Genomic DNA, 19,680 nt, shown 5'->3' with positions numbered 1-19,680 from the left:
TGCTACAGGGGTCCCATTGGCCCCAGGAACAGCTGAGGGGCTGTTATGCAAATTTAGAGGAGACAGGAAACCAGCTGGAAGGCAGAGAAGCCTGAATTTCTCCTCTCTCCTCTTGAGTTACCAGGGCTGACTTCCCTGGCTCGAAGATGCTGTGGTGGTGCCTGATGAGAGCCTTGGCCAGCATCCTTCCAACATGGCATTGCTCTGGCACCTGGGCACTGGCTGGTCCTTGTCCCCATATCTGGGCAGGGCTGGGCACTGAGTGTTCCCCTCTGTCAGGCTTGCCCCCCAGGAATGGCACAGCTTCGTGGTCTCCACACTGGTTCTGCAACCTCTGTCAGCACAGCCAGGACCTAGAGCTGTTCTGGGAAGGGACTGGGAGCGATGTGCAGTGGTGACTGGGGGGACTGGTGGTGGGACAGAATAGGTGCAGTTTTGGGAAAGGACCGATGCTGGCTGTTCTAAGCTCAATCTCTTACCAGGGTCCTTCCATGTGTAGCTTCATAACTGCCTCCAGGGACAGTGGGACTGCTGCAGGGCCTGGATGGAGGGGACTCCCCTTTGCCCTGGAAAAGTGGCACTGTGGCTAAGGATGTGGCCCTGGTATGGTGTCCTGAAAGTTGTCCTGGTATCGTCCTTTTGGCACGTGCCTGGGGGTTAGCAGTGGGTTTGGGGACACTGCCATCCCCAGGAGAGCAGGGGCTGGTTCCCTCTGCTCTGTCCCACAGTCCTCTTGCACATTGTCCTTTGTCACAGCCTCCTCAGCAGCAGCAGAGGATGGTGTCCTTGCCTGCCCAGGCCAGAGAAACACCACAGCCCCACACATCCCCCAGCTACCATGACAGCCACACTCTGCCCTGCTCTTTGCACCCTGGTGACCCAAGCAATGGGCACAGGCAGTGGCTGTCCCCTGGGAATCAAGGGCTGTGGACCCTGTGATTTCACATGCCAGTGGCCGGGCTGGAGGCAGCAGCTTCCTGTCAGATACAAAAGGATGAATGTGTGTGGGAGCAGGAGAGGCCAGTGCCCGTGGCAAAGCACACCCAAGCTTCTGCCTCTTCCACACTCCCCAGGAGGGACACGGGGAGTGTCAGCTCTGAGTGACAGCCACCACCAAGCACAGCAGTGTGGCCAGCTCGGCAGCATGCCTCCTTCTTGCAGACCAAGCCACAGGTGAGTGGGATGTCACCTGCCTGACACAGAGAAGCAGAGCCAGTCTTCTAAGCAGTCTCTGGTATGGTGGGAAGGGACAAGCCTGGCCAGAGCCTAGCCTGGCATGGGGAAGAAAATTAGTCACAGCAGCTGAAGGTCACCATCACCACACACTCTGCTCCAGTCCCTGCTGGAAGTGCACTGACAGGCAGATTTCCTCTGGCACAAGAGAAGCACCAGGGGGTAAATGCCCTTGTGCCAGGATGATGGGAATCCCAGCAGGATGGGATGTGCACAGCCCCCAGGCTGTTCTCTGCAGGAGAAATGCCCTGTAATGATCCTGAAAGCACCTCTGCATGACAGAGGCCAGGTGCCTGTGACACAGACTGGCAGAATGTTGCTCCACTGGGACATGATTACTGGTTTTGCTCCTTCAGTATGGTGAAAAGGCTGATCCCCTCTGCCACTCTCTGGGCCCTGGCTCCTGCTGCTGCCATTTGTCCCTGTGCCCTCCTCCCCAGCTGCCTTCCCGTGCTGCAGGGAGGCAGAACACAGCTGAAAATACACCTACTGCCTCCCCCCTTCCTGGGGGGAAGCCCGTTTGCTTCCTCCCCTCCTGGCTTTGCCTTTCAGCTCGGCTTCCCAAGAAAACAAAGGTCACACTGTCACGTTTTTCCTATATATACACACACAAACACACACACACACACACACACACGTGTGTGTGTGTGTGGCTGGCGTCCTTCTAATAAACTTTGACCACATTTCCATCCCTGTGGACTGAGAGGCAGCAATCTGCAAACATGCTCAGGTCAACGGGGCTGGCAAAAGTGTGCAGCTGGGGGAGGGAGAGAGGGGCTTTCCCTTCCTTTGGCACAGAGGAGAGCTGCTCCACAGCTCAACCCCTTATTAGACAGGGGAGAAGCCACACGGTGCACCCAGCACATCCCACCTACAGGAAGTGCTTTGACCTGAGCTGTGCTGCTGTGGGAGCTCCCTGGGCACCCAGGGCATGACAGCCAGCTCCCTCACCTGGGATGAGCCCTGACAGACTCATTCCACAGCCGCGGGGATCTGAGTGCTGTGCCTCTGCCACAGGCAGCCCCTGAACCTCTATCAGCCACAGCCTGCACTCCACACACCCCAGAGAAGCCAAGTTCTGCCAACTCAGAGACAACAAGGTGACATCAAATGTACTCATTTCACAACTCCCCCACTCTTTTTCCCTCCAAAAAAGCCACAACTGTCCAAAACTCCCTGCAGAATCCACCCGTCAGTATTTAGGTTGAGAACACAGGGGTTGTGGTGACTTATCTGACATCGTTTTCCAGAGCTTCCCCTCTGGCTTTGGTGTTATCACTGTTTCCATGCTCTCTCAGCAGTGGGGTGCCTGTGGTGATGAGGGCTCCAGCCTGTACTGCTGGAGCTACCCACAGCTGGGGACAATGAGTGGGTAACTCACAGTGCCCCATAGGACACTATTCCTTCACTTTGTTCCATCTAAAATGTAGTTTAATTATTAAAATATGCTTTGGGAAGAGCTTCAGGTTGAGCAGGCCAAGGACAAAACCCTCCCAGGCTCTATGGTGAGTTTGGGGACTGAAAGCACCTTCACTGTTTGGTGAAGGTGTGACTTCTGGACACGCCTTGGGACATCCTGGGGACATCCTTTCTGTCCCCAGGATGCAGGCAGTGCTCTGAGGGGAGCACAGAGGCACTCAGTGGGGGTCAAGCTCACCTTCCTGGGATGAGACTCCTCTGGAGCAGTGGCATCCACTCCTGGGCAAACAAGGGCTGCCGGGCACAGGGAGACAGCCCCCCAAACATGCCACTCCACAGTGCAGGCATGCTGCCCGCACCCAGCACGAGCCAGCCATCCCTCCGCCCTTCCCTACTGTCACTCCGGCTCCAAATGGGGTTTTATTGCATCCTGTTTTGCAACGGGATCAGGGACGGGCCCGTGGCAGGGCTCTGGCAGGTCGTGTCCCCCCAAGGCCGGGCTGAGCTGGGGCAAGGGTGGGTGCAGCTCTGCCCGCTCCCAGCTTTGGCTGCTGGCCGTTAACGCTGCGTTTTTTATGCTCCGTATCACCAGGACGTGGTTTATTCCCAGGAAGGAAGCCAGGCAAAAGCACGCTATTAAAATGCTCCGGTGGCCTTTGCAACGGGAAGCCCTCGGGCTTTGCCAAGCAGATGCCTCAGATTAGGGTAGGGGGATGCAAGGAACGGCCTTTGAGCGCCAGGAGGCTGCCCCAGTGCCCCACATCGCCTCCCTCCCCACTCACCCACCCTGGGGGGGTCCCCTGTGCTGAGCAGAGGGGAGCGCGGTGCCCCCCATCGCGGGGAGGAGGCAGGAGGGGCAGATTGAGTTATCTCCTGTGCCGGGGGCGAGGGCTGGCGCCCAGCCCGGCGGCAATTACTCCAGCGGCATGGTGTGCAGCGATGATGGCACGCTGCAGGAATGGCACGGGTGCCTCGCCTCTGATCCCGGGGCTCCGAGAGCCGCCAGGCCCCGACTGAGCTCATTCAGCCGTGCCCCCCGTCCGCTTCTCCCAGCCCTCGGGGGGCGTCCCGAATCTTCCCGGCTCTGGATATTCCCCCTCCCGGCTGCGGACAGGGAACTTCTGCCTTGCAGTAAGCGTGGGGACATTCCTGTGACTTGGTGTCCTGGTCCCCTGCGTGCTTTGTGCTCCTGAGCAGGATTCGAGCTCTCATTTCCACCTCACACACTGCACATTCTTGGTCTTCGTGGACACAGAGTGAAGCTTGGAAATGGACCTGAAGGTGAAAAGAAAACGAGTCCCTTGTCTGTCCCCTTCCCAGGGGACTGTAGACAGCTATGGTGGTGGGATGTGGAGTGGCACTTTCCAGCCTCTCCTCAACCAGAATTCACTTCTCTTTCCCCAACTACAATGTCTATTTCTCTCTGAAAAATATCCGTCTTGCCATTGTCCTGCCCTGTGATACCCAAGCAGCAGAACACAGCCGCACTGTGACAGCTGTTTCTTCCCACTGCCCTCACTCTGTCCTGCCTCCCAGTTGCCCTGGGCTTCCAGTTGCCCTGGTGGATACTGGGATTGCACCTTCTGGTGATCTTCCCTCCCTCCAAGCCTGGGGTGCTGGCTTGGACTCCCAAAGCTGGGTGCCCACACATCTCTGTCACCTGCTCACTTTCTCTTCTCCAGCCTTGGCTCTGGGTCAGGGTTGTTGTTGCTCTGCTTCACAGAAGGACCCTCAAGCCCCAGCACTCATCCAGCACTCAGGGCTGCCCCCTGCTCCCCAGTCATACTTCTCTCCTTGCAGACCCCCATTAGCTCTGCTGCCTGTGCCTGCTGGCCATCCCATGGGATTTCCACATGGGGACAGCCACCCACCACCCAGCCTGCTCCTGCTGCAGCATGCAGGGAGCTCCCACTGCCCTCAAGTGACCTTGTTTGGGGCCTGATGGGTGTTAATCTGTGCTCAACAGGCCACTGGGTGAACAGGCCAGCTGGTACTTGAGGGGTGGAGAGTCATGAAGGTAGCGAAGAGGGAGCTGCTCCTGGACAGATCCAAACCAGGGGCAGAGATGCAGGGAGAGCTGAAGCCTGTATTGCAGCAGGCAGATGCATAGGAGAGCAGCTGGTGAGGGGGAAAGGTGACCCAGGTCCCCAGGGCCACCACCCGCCGTGTGCTGGGGGATGTGGCTCTCCTCTGCTGTGCTCCCAGGCGCTGCTGCAGGAGGCTGGCACGCAGCATCCGCCCAGACGCATCCCGGCGGCACAGGGCATGGGCAGGCCAGCGGGTTCATTGCGATGCTGAACTCCTTCGCAGGGAGGGGATGGAACACGGAACTGAATATTTAATGCCGACAAAGTGGCTTTGATGCTGGTGGCTGGAAGGCGCCAGGGAGGGACAGGAGCGTGATCAGGGTACTGCTCACTGTCATGCAGGGCTGGGTGGCACCGGAGCACCCGCCGTGTCCTCTGCCCTGGTGTTCTGTACCCTCAGCTGATGAAGGTAGATTTGTGGGTCGACAGCCCTGACTGGCACCCAGCAAAAGCACCATGGGGTAGAGTAGTGAGGCACTACAGGGGCTGGGGACTCATGCATGCAAAATCAGGGGCTGTGAGGATGAGGATGGCACCAGGTACTGGTCCCCCAGCCAGCTTGCAGGTGAGCTGTGCCCTGCACTGCTGCTTGGATTGGTTTCTCCTTGGAATGATATGGGGGTGGGGGTGTGTTTCAATATAAGCCCTATGCAATGGGAGATGTTTTTGTTGCACCCAACTTAAAGAATAAGTGGTGCCCAAAGCCAGGGTGACCTGGGAACAACTGGTGCGTAGTGGGAGGTGGAAGAGACAGGGCTGTCATTGACAGGACAAAATAAAACTGAAAGGGGAGACAGAATAAAAAGCAGGTGGAATACAAGGGAAGGAATTAGGAATGCCATGGACTTCAGAGGACAGGATGAGACCCTTGCACAGGGTCCATGGCAAGGAGGGCTGGGCAGGATCAGGGAGCAGCATCCCAGCTGCCTTCTGCATTCCCAGCCACACATGCCTTCCAGTGCCACTGTTCCCTTCATTTCCCCTCCCTGGGGCACGTGGGGCCATATCCATGGGCACAGGGGGCAGGACAGGGTAGTGGGGACCCCAGGCTCTCCTCCCAGCCCTGACGCTGGTTTCTGTGTGACTAGTGACTGGGGCACAGCTGAGACTGAACTGCTGGGGAGAGGAAGAGGAAGAGGAAGAAGAGCAGAACCACTCTGTCTGGGGACCTTGCTGCTAGTGCCCATGGGGGCTCCGGTCCAGCCTGCCTGTGGGCTGGGGCTGTGCCCATTGCCATGCACTGCAGTCCCCTCTGGTTGCCCCCAGTCTCATCACCGTGCCCTCACACTGAGGGAAGAAACGGGGGACACAGCCTGGATGTACAACATGGGTGCCAGATGTGTGTGCCAGATGTGTGTGCCCCCACATGCACACTCAAAACCCCCTGAGCCACACACAGGCTGCCATGTACACCCCGCTGGTGCTGATGTGCACACTTGCACACACTCCGGTTGGCACACCCCCACAGCCTGGCACACACAGACAGGCCAGCACATGGTGCCACGTGTGCAGAGACACACCTGCACTGTCACACCCGAGCACACGGCCACCTGTGCCGGCTGTCCTGTCATCACACACCCATGCACCCATCATATGTGCTGTGTGCTCTCCCATGTGCCCCATGGCATGTGTGGGGTGTCACACACACCAGTGCATGTCACACACACCAGTGCGGGTCACACACACCAGTGCGTGTCACACACTCGTGTCGATTTCACACACTCATGTCCATGTCACACCAGTGCCCCACTCATGTGCATACAGGGTCACACCCGCACACATGGGTGCACACACAGCCCCTCCCGAGCCTCCCCTGCACAGGTGCCCTGGCGAGCACTGCACACGGGCTGAGCCCCACTACACGGCAGGCGCTGCTTCCAGCGGCTGCGACCGCCACAAACCCATCACACGTGGATTGGGGACAGGTCTGAAATGACGCCCCTCGTCACACACAGCCCGGCCATAGCGGGGAGCGCCCGTGGGGCGGGGGATGCCCGTGGGGCGGGGGACCGGGGAACACGCGTGCCCGGCCGCGGGGCAGGGGCGGACGGGGGCTCTTTGTTCCTGCCTTCGCCGGTCCTCCATGATGTGGAGAGGGCGCGGGTGAGGCCGGCGCTGCGAAATGGCGGCCGGGAGGGCGGGATCGGGGGAGGAGGAGGAGGAGGGGGAAGGGGAAGGCCGGGCGCCCTCCCCGCGCTCGGCGCCGCGCACACAAAAGGCTGCAGGGAAAACACGGAGGGCAGCGGGTGTGCGGAGTGGCCTCGCCGGGGACCTCCTGCCCGCCCCTGGCCTTTCAGCTCTGTGTGACCCGCTACCCGCACACGCTCGGCGGGTGCCAGTGTTCCGCACCGCATCCCCGTGTCCCGCACCGCATCCCTGTGTCTCGCACCGCATCCCTGTGTCCCGCACCGCATCCCCGTGTCCCGCACCATCCCCGTGTCCCGCACCATCCCCGTCTCCCGTACCGCATCCCCGTGTTCCGTACCGCATCCCCGTGTCCCGCACCATCCCCGTGTCCCACGCCATCCCGTAGCCCGCGGGCCCGGCCCACTTTTGGGGCAGTCGGGGGTGCTCGCTCAGTGCCGGCGTGCCGGGCCGGCTCAGTTCCGCCCAGCCCAGCCCAGCTCACGGCACAGCCGGTCTCGGGGTGCCGCTGGTACCGGGACTCCCGGCCGTGCGTGTCCCGGGATGTCCCGGGCAGAGGCGTGCTGAGGCGGGCGGGGACAGGGCGGTTTTGTGCCGGGCTCTTTGTGTGAGGGGGTGAGACGGCCGAACACTGGCACCCCACGGCTGGTACCTCCCGGGCAGCGACAGCCTTCCCCAGCCGCGTGTCAGGAGGACGCGTGGCACCGCTGTGCCTGCTCCCTCTGCCTGTGGGGATGGGGCAGAGGCAGCGGTGGGAGGGGACCCGCCGGGATTCCCCAGCCGGTCTGGGCTCCTCGGCAGGTAGAGCCGGTTTGGAGGAGCTGCGGGGCCGGGGAGGCTCCCGAGCCTCCCGCCCGGCCCGATGGCAGCTCCCCGGGGCACGGGGAACTGGGGGTGACCCGTGCACGTGGGGCAGACGGGCAGGGGGTGTGGGGACAGAGCCCACAGGCCTGGGAAAGGGATGGACTAGAAATTGCGGGTCACCCCCCCGCTTTATTCTTCCCTCTCATCTCTGCCGCGCCTGCGTGTGGTGAGTTTGTTCAGGTCAGCGTCACGAAGTGAGGAGGGGGACACGCTGCAGCCCCCACCCCACGCCTGCGGGTGTGAGTCGAGCATCTGCTATTCTGGGCAAGTTTATGGTCGCTGCAGGCTGGGGGGGGTCACTGACACCCAAAAACTTGTGGACATAATAGGGGAGAGGGAGCTGCCCACCCACCCAAATCATACACACACCCTGCAGCTTCCCCGAACTGTGCCTGCTTCCCTGCCACTGGCCCACCCCCTGCAGCAAATCCCCCTCCTCCAGTGCCACAAAGGTGTTGATCCACCCCCTCGATCCTATCCAAGGAAGCGTTGGCACAGGCAGGTGTCACCGTGGCTGTCACTCTCCCCTGGCTCTGGTGTGGGGCTCTGCCTGGCACAGAGGGCCGTGTCCCCTCATGAACCCCCCCATGTCCCTGCGCAGGGAGCGGGTTTGTGTCCCCAAAAGGTGACACGGAGGCAGGGCACCATCTGGTGGTGCCTGGGCACAGCACACGCCAGCCCACATGCGTGCTGCCCACCCACACGCGCTCCCAGTGAGGCCCCATGCGCTGTACACACACGTGTGTGCACCCCACTGCCCAGAACCCGAGTGTGTGTGTGTGTGTGTGTGTGTGCGCACACGTGCTCAGAGCGCACACGCGTTCGCACGACCCAAGTGTTAACACACACCTCCGTGTTCGCACGTGTGCTCGCCTGTGCACGGCTGCAGGCACCCGCAGGTGAGCCACAGGTGCCCAGGTGAGCCCACGGGTGCTCACAGAGCCACGGGGTGAGCGAAAGGCTCGGTGGGACACCTGTGCCGTGTCTGAGCACGCACACACAGGTAGGTGATGTGTGCGCACAGGTGAGCGGCGCTGCGCTCTCCGAGTTTCAGCTGGGCAGGCAGCACTGAGAAGGTGAGCACCGTGCATGCCTGCTGGATTCCCTGCTCCTTTGGGGTAGCAGAACTGGAATGGCGTTTATTGCTAACAGGGATCTCCCTCCTTGACCCTGGGGAGTCATTTTCAGCCCTGCACCAAATTCCTTGGGAGGACATTGGGCCTGTGAACCCTTCCCGCTTGCCCAGGGCATAGGCTGAGGTGACCACAGGTGTGAGACATCACAGACCATGGGGAGCGAGGACAGGGCACTTCCTGGGGCTCTGAAGCCCGCCAAGGCAGGTGGCTGCTCTCCAAGGGGTGTGTACGACTGCAGAGGTTTTGGCCGCCAGCCTGGCTCGCACAGCTGGAGAGGGAAGAGCTAAATTTAAAGGTGTTGGGGGGGCCGGGTGAGGCTGGCTGGCGCGGGGCTTCTCCCTGGCTGCCTGCACAGGAGGCACGGGCGTGTTTTCAGCCGCCGCACCCTTTCTTTCACTGGGGAGGTAGAGGCCGGACGGGGAAAAGCGTTGGTTTCATCAGCGGGAAATGAGGCTGAGGACTGAGCTCGAGCAATGTCACTTGCCCCAGCAGGGGCATCCCTGCCCCAGTGCAGCCCTGACCTGCCCCCAGACCCCCACACTGTCTAGCAGCTCACACCCAGCCAGACACAGTTGTACACACGCACACAGCCAAACACTGACACCCCCCAGACCCCTTCACCTGGGGCCAGTCCCCCACACATGTACCTCACAGCCCTGATCCTCATCCCCACACCGTTTTGGGGTAATAAAAGTACTATTTGAGGCTGTTTACAACTTTATTTAAAAATCCCTTTCCCAGATAATCTTGAGGGCTGCAAGCCAGGAACAAGGCGCATGTGAGAGCCTCTTGCAGGCAGGATGGAGAGCTAAGAAAACCCACAGCTGAAAATTAGGGGCTCCATCAGGCCCTGGAAAGTGCTTTTGACTGCAGTGGCCCCTGGGGTCAGTGAGAGCACCTAAATTTTGGCAGCAAGGCGGCATCGAGCCAGTGCAGTGCCCGTGATGCCACCCTGCAGATACTTAGGCAGCTACATGGGTGCTCCCACCCCCCAGCCACCAGACTCGGGACCTGGCAGGCGCCAAGCAGACTTGGGAGTTCGCTAAAATGAAAATAGAAGAAAAAGCCTGGGACATCATCCAAAACTGCCGAGTGTTAATTAATTCGTCCCTGCGATGTGATCTGCCCTCGGCCCCAGAACATCCTAACATAGTCACAGCCGCGGCCGCCCACCCCGGCCTCCCTGCTGGCCACGGCCTTATTTTAGGGAAGAGGTGGTGCAGCTGCTCTCCCAGCCCTTGAACACCCATGGATGCTGAGGGCCTTGAGATGTGGGTCATGGAAGGAGGGCAGCCCTGCCAGCGTGTGTGGCCTTGACTATGGGGTTACAGTCCTGGTTATGGGACTACAGCCCCATGTGCCCTACAGCAGCCTGCCAGCTCCACAAACAGCAGCTCAAAATTCCCATGGTGGCTGGGACAGCACAACAGTGGGATACCCCATCACCCCTGGGGGGTTGGATGGGGTCCCACTCATCCCTTGTTCACTCCCAAAGTGAAATGAGAGCATCAATATGCTGGGTCTGGCAGGAGTCAGGTGCTGACACCTCCCATGAGGGTCAAGCAGAGCTGCCTCCTTCCCCCATATCGTACCACCACTGTGAGCTGAAACTCCTCCTGCTCCTACACCCCATTCTGCTTCAATGGGGCAAAGGGGCCAGGCACGGCACTCCAGCCTGGCCCTTGACACAGTACAAAGCAGCTCTCTCTGCCTCTGCCTGTTCCTGTCTGACTTTTTATCCCTGAGGTCTGGGGAAAAGGGCTGGGGTCATGCTGGCAAGCTGGGCACCACTCAGGGTCTGACTCTGCAGTAGGGCTATCCCAATGTGACGGGGCTGGGGACAGTGATGCCACCTTGCAGAGTTTTCTCCATAAATCCCCATCTCTTGAAGTCCTGAGATGGGAGAAAGTGAAGCCAACACCAAGCTTTGCCCTGGGAGAGGCAATACCCCATAAGGGAGAATGGGGCTGGCTTGGGGGGCACTGTTTTTGGGGCTGGGGGTGGGCAGGAGGGAGGGGGAGGCAGGGGAGCAGGCAGTGCCGTGACTCAGCTGGGGGTGGCAGCGGGTGAGGTGTTTGTGTTTAGTTTCTAACGTTACGGTTTCCACAGCACCGGGAAGCAGCCCTGGGGGGCCGTGGGGGCCCAGGGACACTGAGGGCGGCATGGGGCAGCAGCTGGACCGGAGAAGCTGTTCTGTCGCTAAGGCCACAACAGCTAAAAATACTGCAGGCCATTGTCACCAGCAACAAAGCCACTGGCGTATTTTCAGCATTATCTCAGTCGCCATCAGCTCTGCCGCCCTCCCGGGAAGTGCTGTGCCCACTCCACCCGGGCATTGCTCTCCAAAGAGTTGGACAGGGCCTCCCACCTTACCCTGGGTGCAGCCACTGTGCCTCAGTTTCCCTCCTGCACACTGTGCTACGGTGCCACTCCCCCATCCCACTGCTGTCATCCAACTTCTTCCACCCCACAAAGAGGCCTGAGCTGCCACACTCGTCCCCTTCACATCCACAGTGATGCCCCTAATGAGTGCCTGAGGACACATGGCTCGCAGGATAGCCATCTCCATCCAGGCAGCTCCAGTCCAGCCCGGGCAGCTGGAAGGGAACAGCAGAGACTGGAAGCAATGAGTTGGCCAAGTGTCACCAGGAGATTGGTGACAGCCCCTCCTCCCTGCTGGGGCACTAGCTCTCCTCCTTGGCTCATTCCAGCAGGAAAAGCCAACACGGCTGCTAAGCTGCCCACTCCAGCCATGCTCAGCAGGGAGCTGTCACTGCTGGCCCTGGGTGAAGCGAGTTGGCGCGGTCTCAGCACAGCGACCGGGTGGCCAGGGAGGGCTGTGCCAGGCTGTGCAGGCACTGCCAGCAGCTGGGCACTGCCCCAGCCCCAAGCCACCAAGATAACACTGGATTTGTGCAGATTTCCTCACTAAAACAGGGAGTGAGGGGTGTTTAACTTTCCCCTGACAGAGCAGCTCAGCTTTCCTTCCTTCCGGCAAGTCATTCTCCACCATGGAGAAACCAGATCAGCATCAGCTCGTCTGCAGCAGCTCAGGGCAGGGACAGGGTGGTGGCAGTGACCCAGAACTGGGCTCAGGAGGTGGGTGGCCAGAGACAGGTTGGATCTGTGGGTGGCCCGTGGCTGCCCATGGGCGCTCTGCCGGGCGGGGGGCACAGCCAAGGCAAGCAAAGAGTCTGTCTGGTGGCGCTTGGATTTCTCAGCACAGCCCCAAGCTGGGACTGCTGTGGCCCTGCTGGGATCCCTCCCCAGCCAGCTGGCTGTGTCCCTCCATTGCTGTATGAGAAGCTCAGGACCAAAGCCAAGCAGGAGGGACTGGTCTTCCTGTGCTCAAATACCTGCTGAGCCTCCCTGTCCTCATGCCCCAGCATGTCCCTTAGCACACACTGGGAGACGCTTTTGGTTTCCATGGGGAGTGGCTCTGCACCCCATTCCCCTGCCCCATGCCCCCTTGACATCCTGCCCCACTCTCATCTTGGGGTCTTGCTTGGTCCAGCTGCTGATCCTTGAGCAGAGCAGCCTCTCCCCACAGCACAGATGGTCCCTGTGGCAAGGGGAAAGGGAGATGAGACCTGCTCTGTGAGAGGCAGGGAGCCCCACTTCCCTGGAGGAAGACACATGGATAGGGCTGTGTCCATGGTGGGACTGAATGCTGCTGCTGGGGCATCTGTGGCTGGGGCGGGGGGGTTCATCTACACCCCAGAAATGGGAGAGCTGTGGGCCATCCCACCAGCAGCACCCCTGGAAGGAGAGATTGAAGAGTGGGTGGAAGAAAGGGGTCTGGTAAGAGCAGAACTCTCCACGGAGGTAGAGGGAACAGAGACCAGGAATGCGGGAGACGGCATTATTGTGGGGGGAGGTGTGGGTGCCAGGCAGACCTTGCAGGAGCAGATATTTGGGGCGGGGAGGGGGGGAGACCTGCAGCGAAGTGGGGTGTGTGAGACCAGATCCGCCACTGCAGCGGGGACTGAAGGGCGGGGGGGAATCGGGGTCCTTCCTCAGCCTTAGTCCTCCTGGTCCCCAGTCCCCGGCAGCGGGGCGGGGAGCACGCAGCCCCCCCGGCCGGGCCCCGCGCTGGCGGCCCGGGGGAGCGGGAGGCAACGGAGCGGGGCGGGGAGGAGCGGAGGAGAGCGGCGGCACCGACACCGGTCCCGGCGGCCAGGGCACCGCCGTGCTCGGTACCCGGCGGCTCCGGTACCTTTGGGCGGCTCCGCACCCGGGCAGCTCGGCACCCCCCGTACCCGCGGGCGGCTCCGGTACTCCTGGCAGGCTCCGGTGCCCCGGGTGGCTCCGGTAGCATTGGAAGGCTCCGTTGCCCCGTGGCGGCTGCGCACCCCGGCGGCTCCGGTGTCCCGGCTCCGGGCAGAGGCAAAGGAGGCAGCGGCCGCAGCCAGGCAAGCGGGCGGGGGCGGCCGGGCCGGAGCTCAGCCCCCCGAGTCCCGGGACCCTCGCCCGCGCCCTCCCCCCGAGGGCAGCGGGACACCCCGGGGGGATTCGCTGGAGGGTGAATCCTGGGAGGGCAGGGGGTATATACAACCCCCGTGCCGAGAGCCGGCCGGATCCGGGATTTGCGCAGAACAAAGGAGCATGCAGGGTGTGTATGGAAAAGTACCGGCGGGAGGGGAGCGTTGTTCGTCTGCAAACCGGGCTGGGGGCGACGGTGCGTGGTGCGAGAGCTGGGTGTGCCAGGGCAGCGTTCCCCTCTCTCCCCGAGCTTGGGGCTCTTCAGGGAACAGGGATTGCAGCCATCCCCACGTCTGAGGGGTTTTTGCCTCCGCAGTCATCAGGGGGCTGCAGGATTTGTCCGTGGGCCAGGGGTGCAGTGGCCGGAGTGCGGCAGGAAGGGGTGAATGTGTAGGGGGCCGTGGGGGTCTCACACAGGGCATTTGTGGCACTGTACGAGGTGGGCTTAGGGGTGTTGTACTTGTAAAGGAGGGTTGGGGGTGCCTGGGGCACAGATGGGGGATCCGTGGAGCTGGCAGAAATGCCGCCTGTGCTTGCCCACATGATCCGAGCACTGCTGTGCCAGCCACCTCTGGGCTCTGCACCCCAGTGCCCTGGCCATGAACCAGGACATGGGGGGACTCCGGGCGACGGGGCTGCTCTGTGCGGACAGCGAGGCTCAGAGACCTGCGGGAGGACAGCGCTTCCCCCTGCGTGATCTCGGCTGCGTGACCGGGTCTCGCAAGGGGAGATATTTATAGCGCTGCTCCACTAGCCCGAGGTTTGCACGGCCTGGAACGGGGCTGGCAGCCGCCGCGCCCCCATCCAGAAGCCTCTGGACGCAGATGAGCTGTTTCCCCGGCGGGGCCGGGCTGGGTGGGAGCCCAGGGCTGAATGGGCTGCATGGAACATGCTGGGGCTCGCTGCCAGGCTACAAGCTCCTGCGTGCTCTGCTGCCTGCAATGCTGCCTGCAGTGCTGCCTGCAGTGCTGCCTGCAATGCTGCCTGCAGCGCTGCCTGCAGTGCTGTCTGCATGCTGGGTGCTGCAGAGGCCTCACAGGGAGGGTGATGGGGCAGGTTTTGCTTTGGCTTGGGCCAGCCAGGCTCTGGCAAAGGAATACACCACTGTGCGAGGATTGCGACAATAGGGAGAGTTTGTGTTTTGACTTTGCCCTGAGACACAGATTGGCCAGAGCTATTGTCGGGGAAGGTGAGAAGACAGGTGGGACTGCATATCCAGGAGTGTTTTCCACATGCTTTGTCCCTGTGATTCCAGCATGTCCACATGTTCCCAGAAAAGGGAAATGAGAGGTCTGGGAACTGCTGCCCGAGTCAATCCATGCTGCTTCATACCCTTTGCATGGAGCAGCCTTCTCTTGAGTCCTGCTGGAGCCACCAGCATGTGGTGACAGCCAGTGCCGGAGCCATGTTCCCTCTTTGTGTCCCACAGACGTGGTCCTCTCCTGACCAGACATCTGCTCTGCTCATGTCTCCATGCTCTTGCTTCCCTGGCACAAAGCCTTGCAGTATGTGGGGACGCCTCTGTGCATGCCCCGGCTCCTCTCCCAGTCTCCTGATCCTCACAGTTTGCACGTGCCAGCCAGATGTCATTGATGTGTCACCACCCCATTCCAGACCCCCTCTCCATATTTTTTACCCCCTCCACCCAGATATGCCAGCACCAGGCCAGCAGCTGTGTTGTGCCCTCCTGCCCTGCTCACTGGGTGCGTGGCATCTGCTCGCCGTTGGGTGGGGGGAAGGAGTGGGGCAGGGAGAGGCAGGAGTGGGAGATCAGGGCGAGGGATAAAGCCAGACCTATTTTTATACTGCAAAGTAATTACCAGAGCTTTCCAATCCTTAATCTGCCGAGAGCACCCTGGTGCGATTGGATCCTTCCCCAAGCCTGGCAACAATTCCCCCATCACACATCTCCTGCGTCAAAGCCCCGTAAACTCCCACACTTGGGCTCACACTGGGATACATGTGCTGCAGAGCTGCCAGCACGTCTGCCCCCCACTTCCAGCAGCCCCTGGCCCAGGAACAGGGATAGGGACCCTGGCTGGGACCCCCGTTTACAGCTGGGAGGGTCTCACTGCTGAGCCAGTGGAGTAGGATTCAGCCTTGGCCACCTGGCTCAGCTGCTGGCTAGATTTGGGTCCCAGCACTGTGAACACACTAAATCCATGTTTTCCCCATCAGCTGCCTCCCAGGGGGTTTTGATCGAGTTTAGTGGCCCACACAGCACCCTCCAGCACCCATCCAGTTTGGCGTCCCAGTGGCACAGACAGGGTTTGGGGTGCGTCTTTCCCGACGGTGCACAGGGCGGTTCTGGATGGCAGTGCCAAGTCTCGGCTGGCTCCTTTCCCGGCCTCTCCCTGTCCTGTCGCTGAGCCAGGGGCTTGCTGAAGAACCTGTTCCATAGCTCCCGCCATGGAGGAGGAAATGACGGGTGATGTTTGCGGGAACACCTTTCATCCTGGGGCTGGGGGACTGCTTTGCCTCTGCCTCTGTGCAGCTGGCTCCAGGCTAGAGCATGAGATCTCGACAGCCCAGGGATGGAGTGAGGACTCACCTTCCTCCACCCACCCTGTGCCCACCAGCTCTCTGACACCTCACCCCAAAGCCTGACTGGGCTGTTCAGTCCCGTTCCATGACAGGGAAAGGGGCTTTTTGTACCACAATTCCTCCATTGTGGAGTTTGGAACACCCTTGCCAAGTATTTGGGACTAGCCCTCGATCCATCTGTCTCACTGCACGGCAGCAGGCACAAAGTAAAACTTGGAAGTGTACAGGAGGCAGTGCCCCCACAAACGCTGCTGTTCTACAGAAGGACCCAGTGCAAGGGATTGCAGAGGGTGAGCCGCCTTCAGGGCATCCCCAGGTGACTCCACAGTGTCCCTTCCCCCTGCCTGGCAGGGACCCAGCGCCCTGCCTGAGGCAATGGCCATAAAAGGCCCTGAAATGGAGAAGATGGGGGGGGGCGGGCTGCTTCTCGAGCCTGAATGGGATCTTCCCGTCTGCCCACGCAGGTCAGGCTTGCCAGGAAGTGGGAATGGGAGGCTGGATGGAGGAGAGCAGCCTGGAGCAGGTTCAGGAGGCTGGGGCACACCGTGCTCCCCTCCACCTGCCCCTGCTTCCCTAGGGGGCACGTTTGGACCATGGCCCCGGATGCCGAGGATCTGCATCGCCTCCCACGAAGGGCTCAGGGGGATAAAGCTGCCTTTTCATCGGCACCTGAGCTGTGGGGCAGTGGGGGCTGGGGGGCGAGGGGCACTCAGCGGGCTCCCCCGCCGGCCCCCCACTGCCTCTCCCCAGACAATGGCCACCCTTTGTCCGGCCCCCTTCCCCGCGGCCCAGCTGGTGACATTTTACCACCTCCACATTCTCATGGCGATTCAAAGGCCACAGATGCACCGTGAAACCACAAAGCACAGCCTCCCCCCTCCACACTCCCCTTCCCCTGTGCCTCAGCATCCCCAGGGAAGCAGAGCCAGGATGCGCAGAGGGGATGCTCACACTGGGAACCTTCCTTTGGAACTATTTCAAGGGTGACCTGCCAGCCCTTGGGAGCTCCCTCCATCTTCCTGCCCTTCCCTTGTCATCAGCCTCCGTTCCTTTGTGACTCTGAGGAGGGCTCCTTCATCCCTGTCCCAAGAGGGCTTGGCATGCCAGCCCCACACTGATGGGAGATGACCGGAGGCAGCGTAGGCGCCATTTCCAGCCTGGTGACACTTGACCTTTTGGAGCTGGAGCCATGTGGGTGGTACCCACCGCTGCCCTGCAGGCACCCGGCTGCCAGGGCATTGCCAGGCAGGGCTGCCGGTGCCAGACCCGGCGTTGCCCTGGGCTCCTGGGTGTAGCCAGTTTGTGGGTGTAGCCGGGCTGTGGGATACACAGTGGCCTCTGTCCCTTCCCAGCATGCAGGCGTCCAGCCCCTGCCCCGTCCCTCCTGCTCCCAGACTTCTGGGGGCTTTCCCTCAAGGATCTGGGCAAATAGCCCAGTTCCTCCCAACCAGTCGTTGCCTCGGCAGGGACCTTGGGAAAACAGCCTGTAAACAGGCAGATGGAGAGCGTGAGTCACAGTGACCGAGAGGGAAATAAATGCATGAGGGGAATTTGCAGCATGCACTGGGTCACGGGGATGAATGCAGCCTCTCCCAGGGATGGTGAGTGGTTGGCACGTAGGTGCTCTCCTGTGGAGCCAGCTGTCCCAGGAAGGGGTGTTTATCCCACTGAAGGGAATGTGTCCAGACAAGCTGCAAAACGTATCCAGTCCTCTTCCCCCACCAAAAGCATCCCCTGATCCTTGCCACTTTCATCCCAAGGGATGAGCGGTCGCCACCCTGGAGGCAGCAGCATTTCAGCATGCAGCACCCTGCCCGAGGAGCCGTGCAGATCATTTCCCCGCTGAAAGTCACCCTGCCGTGGTTATTTTTGGCTGCCGGCGGGGCCGGAGGAGCTGAGCTGGCTCTCTCCCAGCCGCTGCAGCGCGTCCCGTTTGGAATTGCGTCTTGCGTGGTGGGTAGCGCTTGGGTGAACAGGCTGCCTCCAGCATCCCGCTCCCCGCTGCCAAGTACCTGCCAGCTCCCTCGCCCGTGCACAAAGCAAGAGTGCAATCTAGTGGCTAATCCCACTGGGGACACCGGTGATGCTGGGGATTAACTTCTGCAGAAGCGTCCTGCTGACAGCGGGTGCCTCTCTGAGCGTCACTCTACCATCCCAGCTCGGGCACTGGTAGCCCAGTGTGGTGAGACGTTCATCGAGGGTCCAAAATGCTGTCCTTTTCCCTGACCTCACTTAAGGCTGGAGGGACATGCAGGGCTGGGAGCCAGGGCAGAGTGTGTGCAGGGCCTGGGAGTGTGTTTGCCAAGGTGAGAGGTGCCCTCGGTAGGGGAGGGAAGGATGCAGCTCCCAGGGATGAAGGGTGCGAGTGGGTTTGCATGGGGGCAGCAAGCAGCTCACTCCAGGTGCTTTGCCCAGAACATGCACTCACCTGCTCCACCCCAGGAGTGCCCATCCTAAACCTTTCCGTGCTTCTCCATCGAGAGCCGCTATTGCCGTGTCCCCCACGGTACATCGGCTCCGTCCCCTGCCCAGCATGGGGGGGAACCGGGGCGGGGCTGCTGCCCCCGGGCGGGGTTGAGGTGCTGCTGAGCGATGCTGAGAGTTTCGAGGGTGAGGGGTCTACGGGACCTCTTTTTGCCCCCCGAGACCCCCGGCCGGGGCTCATTTCCCGCTCTGTCCCCCCCCACCCCCCCCCGCCGTTGGCTGCCCCGGGGGTGACGTCCCTAAAATACTCTGATTTATTCAGCATTATTAACCCTTTTCCCGCGGGGTTCGGGGGACCTCGGGTGGCAGTGGGGCGGGGGGACCCCTTCGCTATCCCGGGTCGTCCGGCCCGGGGTCCCCCCGCGAACGGCCCCTGCCTCCCTCCCTGCCCCGCGGGTTGCCGTGGGAACCGCACCGGGCTTCTGATGTCACCGGGGCTGTTGCTACGCGACCGGCCCGCTCGCCCATCCCCGTGTGAGGTCACTGTCGCTATGGTGACGGCCGGTGCGGCGGGGGGGATGCGGGGGGGATGCGGGGCCTCCCCCGGGGCCGGGGGGCGGTCCCGGGGCCGGAGCCGCGGAGCTCCCCCCACGTACCCCCGGGCGGGGGGCGGGCACGAGGGCGGGGAGGGTGGTGTCCTCCCAGGGGAACAGCAAAAGCTTCGCGTTAAAACAGTGAAAAAACGAAAATAAAGCTTTTTTTTTTTTTTTTTTTCTTTTTTGGCTTGTCCCGAGCTATTATTTTTAGAAATCCTGGCGGAAAAGCTGCCCGCGTCGGGAACGTCCTCTCATTCCACGGGAAACACGTTTCTGTGTGGAAACAGGCAGCGGTGGGGCTGGGCTCCGTGGGGAGTGGGCACGGGGGGGATGGGGGCGATGGGGGGGTTCAGCCACGTCCCGGTGCTGCAGCCCATTTTCTGCTCTGGTCCCAGTCCCCTCGGCTACTGGGAGACCGTGGGTTTTACATCTCCTCAGCCTGCATTCCTGCTGGAGGCGATTTATTTCTAAACCCTGACATCTGCTCCATGGAAATTGATGGAGCTGCTGCTTCTGGGACACAAATCCCTGCTCCTGTCCTGCCACTGGCTCTGGGACCCCGACCGTGCCAGGCATCATCACAGCCGGCATCATGCTCCTGTGGGCATGCCCACCCACTGCCCCTTTTCCCTGGGGACCTGCCCCATCCCTCCACCCTTCCACCCCCAAGGCGGCTGCTCACTCCAGTGATCCTGATGGCCGTGAAGCCATGGGAATTAGCAGCTTCCTCTGGATGGGGATTTAGCCAAA

The 19,680-nt window shown here is 61.3% G+C and overlaps 1 protein-coding gene across 1 annotated transcript; it reads right to left on the bottom strand.

Annotated features, from left to right (window-relative positions):
* Positions 1 to 3,131: 3,131 nt before the first annotated feature.
* LOC117244870 lies at positions 3,132 to 13,909 on the bottom strand. The gene is made up of 4 exons (XM_033516766.1): positions 13,675 to 13,909; positions 13,144 to 13,413; positions 7,225 to 7,610; positions 3,132 to 3,927 (listed from the first exon to the last, which is right to left on the bottom strand). The coding sequence occupies exons 1-4, from the start codon at positions 13,907 to 13,909 to the stop codon at positions 3,676 to 3,678; spliced, it is 1,143 nt and encodes a 380-aa protein (XP_033372657.1). The 3' UTR covers positions 3,132 to 3,675.
* Positions 13,910 to 19,680: the final 5,771 nt, after the last annotated feature.

Source organism: Parus major, chromosome 9, assembly GCF_001522545.3.
Source record: "Parus major isolate Abel chromosome 9, Parus_major1.1, whole genome shotgun sequence".
Classification (NCBI taxonomy): Eukaryota; Metazoa; Chordata; class Aves; order Passeriformes; family Paridae; genus Parus; species Parus major.
Note: the sequence above shows the minus strand (reverse complement) of the source record. Positions and strands in the feature narration are given on the sequence as shown.

Coding starts and splice junctions, on each gene's coding strand:
- LOC117244870 (XM_033516766.1), bottom strand. CDS start 13,909: ATGTGGGCAAGCACAGGCGGCATTTCTGCCAGCTCCACGGATCCCCCA. Junction 7,611..13,143: donor AGTACCGGAGCCGCCCGCGG/GTACGGGGGGTG, acceptor CCATCCCCACAG/GCAGAGGGAGCAGGCACAGC. Junction 3,928..7,224: donor GTGCGGGACACGGGGATGCG/GTACGGAACACG, acceptor TTTCACCTTCAG/GTCCATTTCCAAGCTTCACT.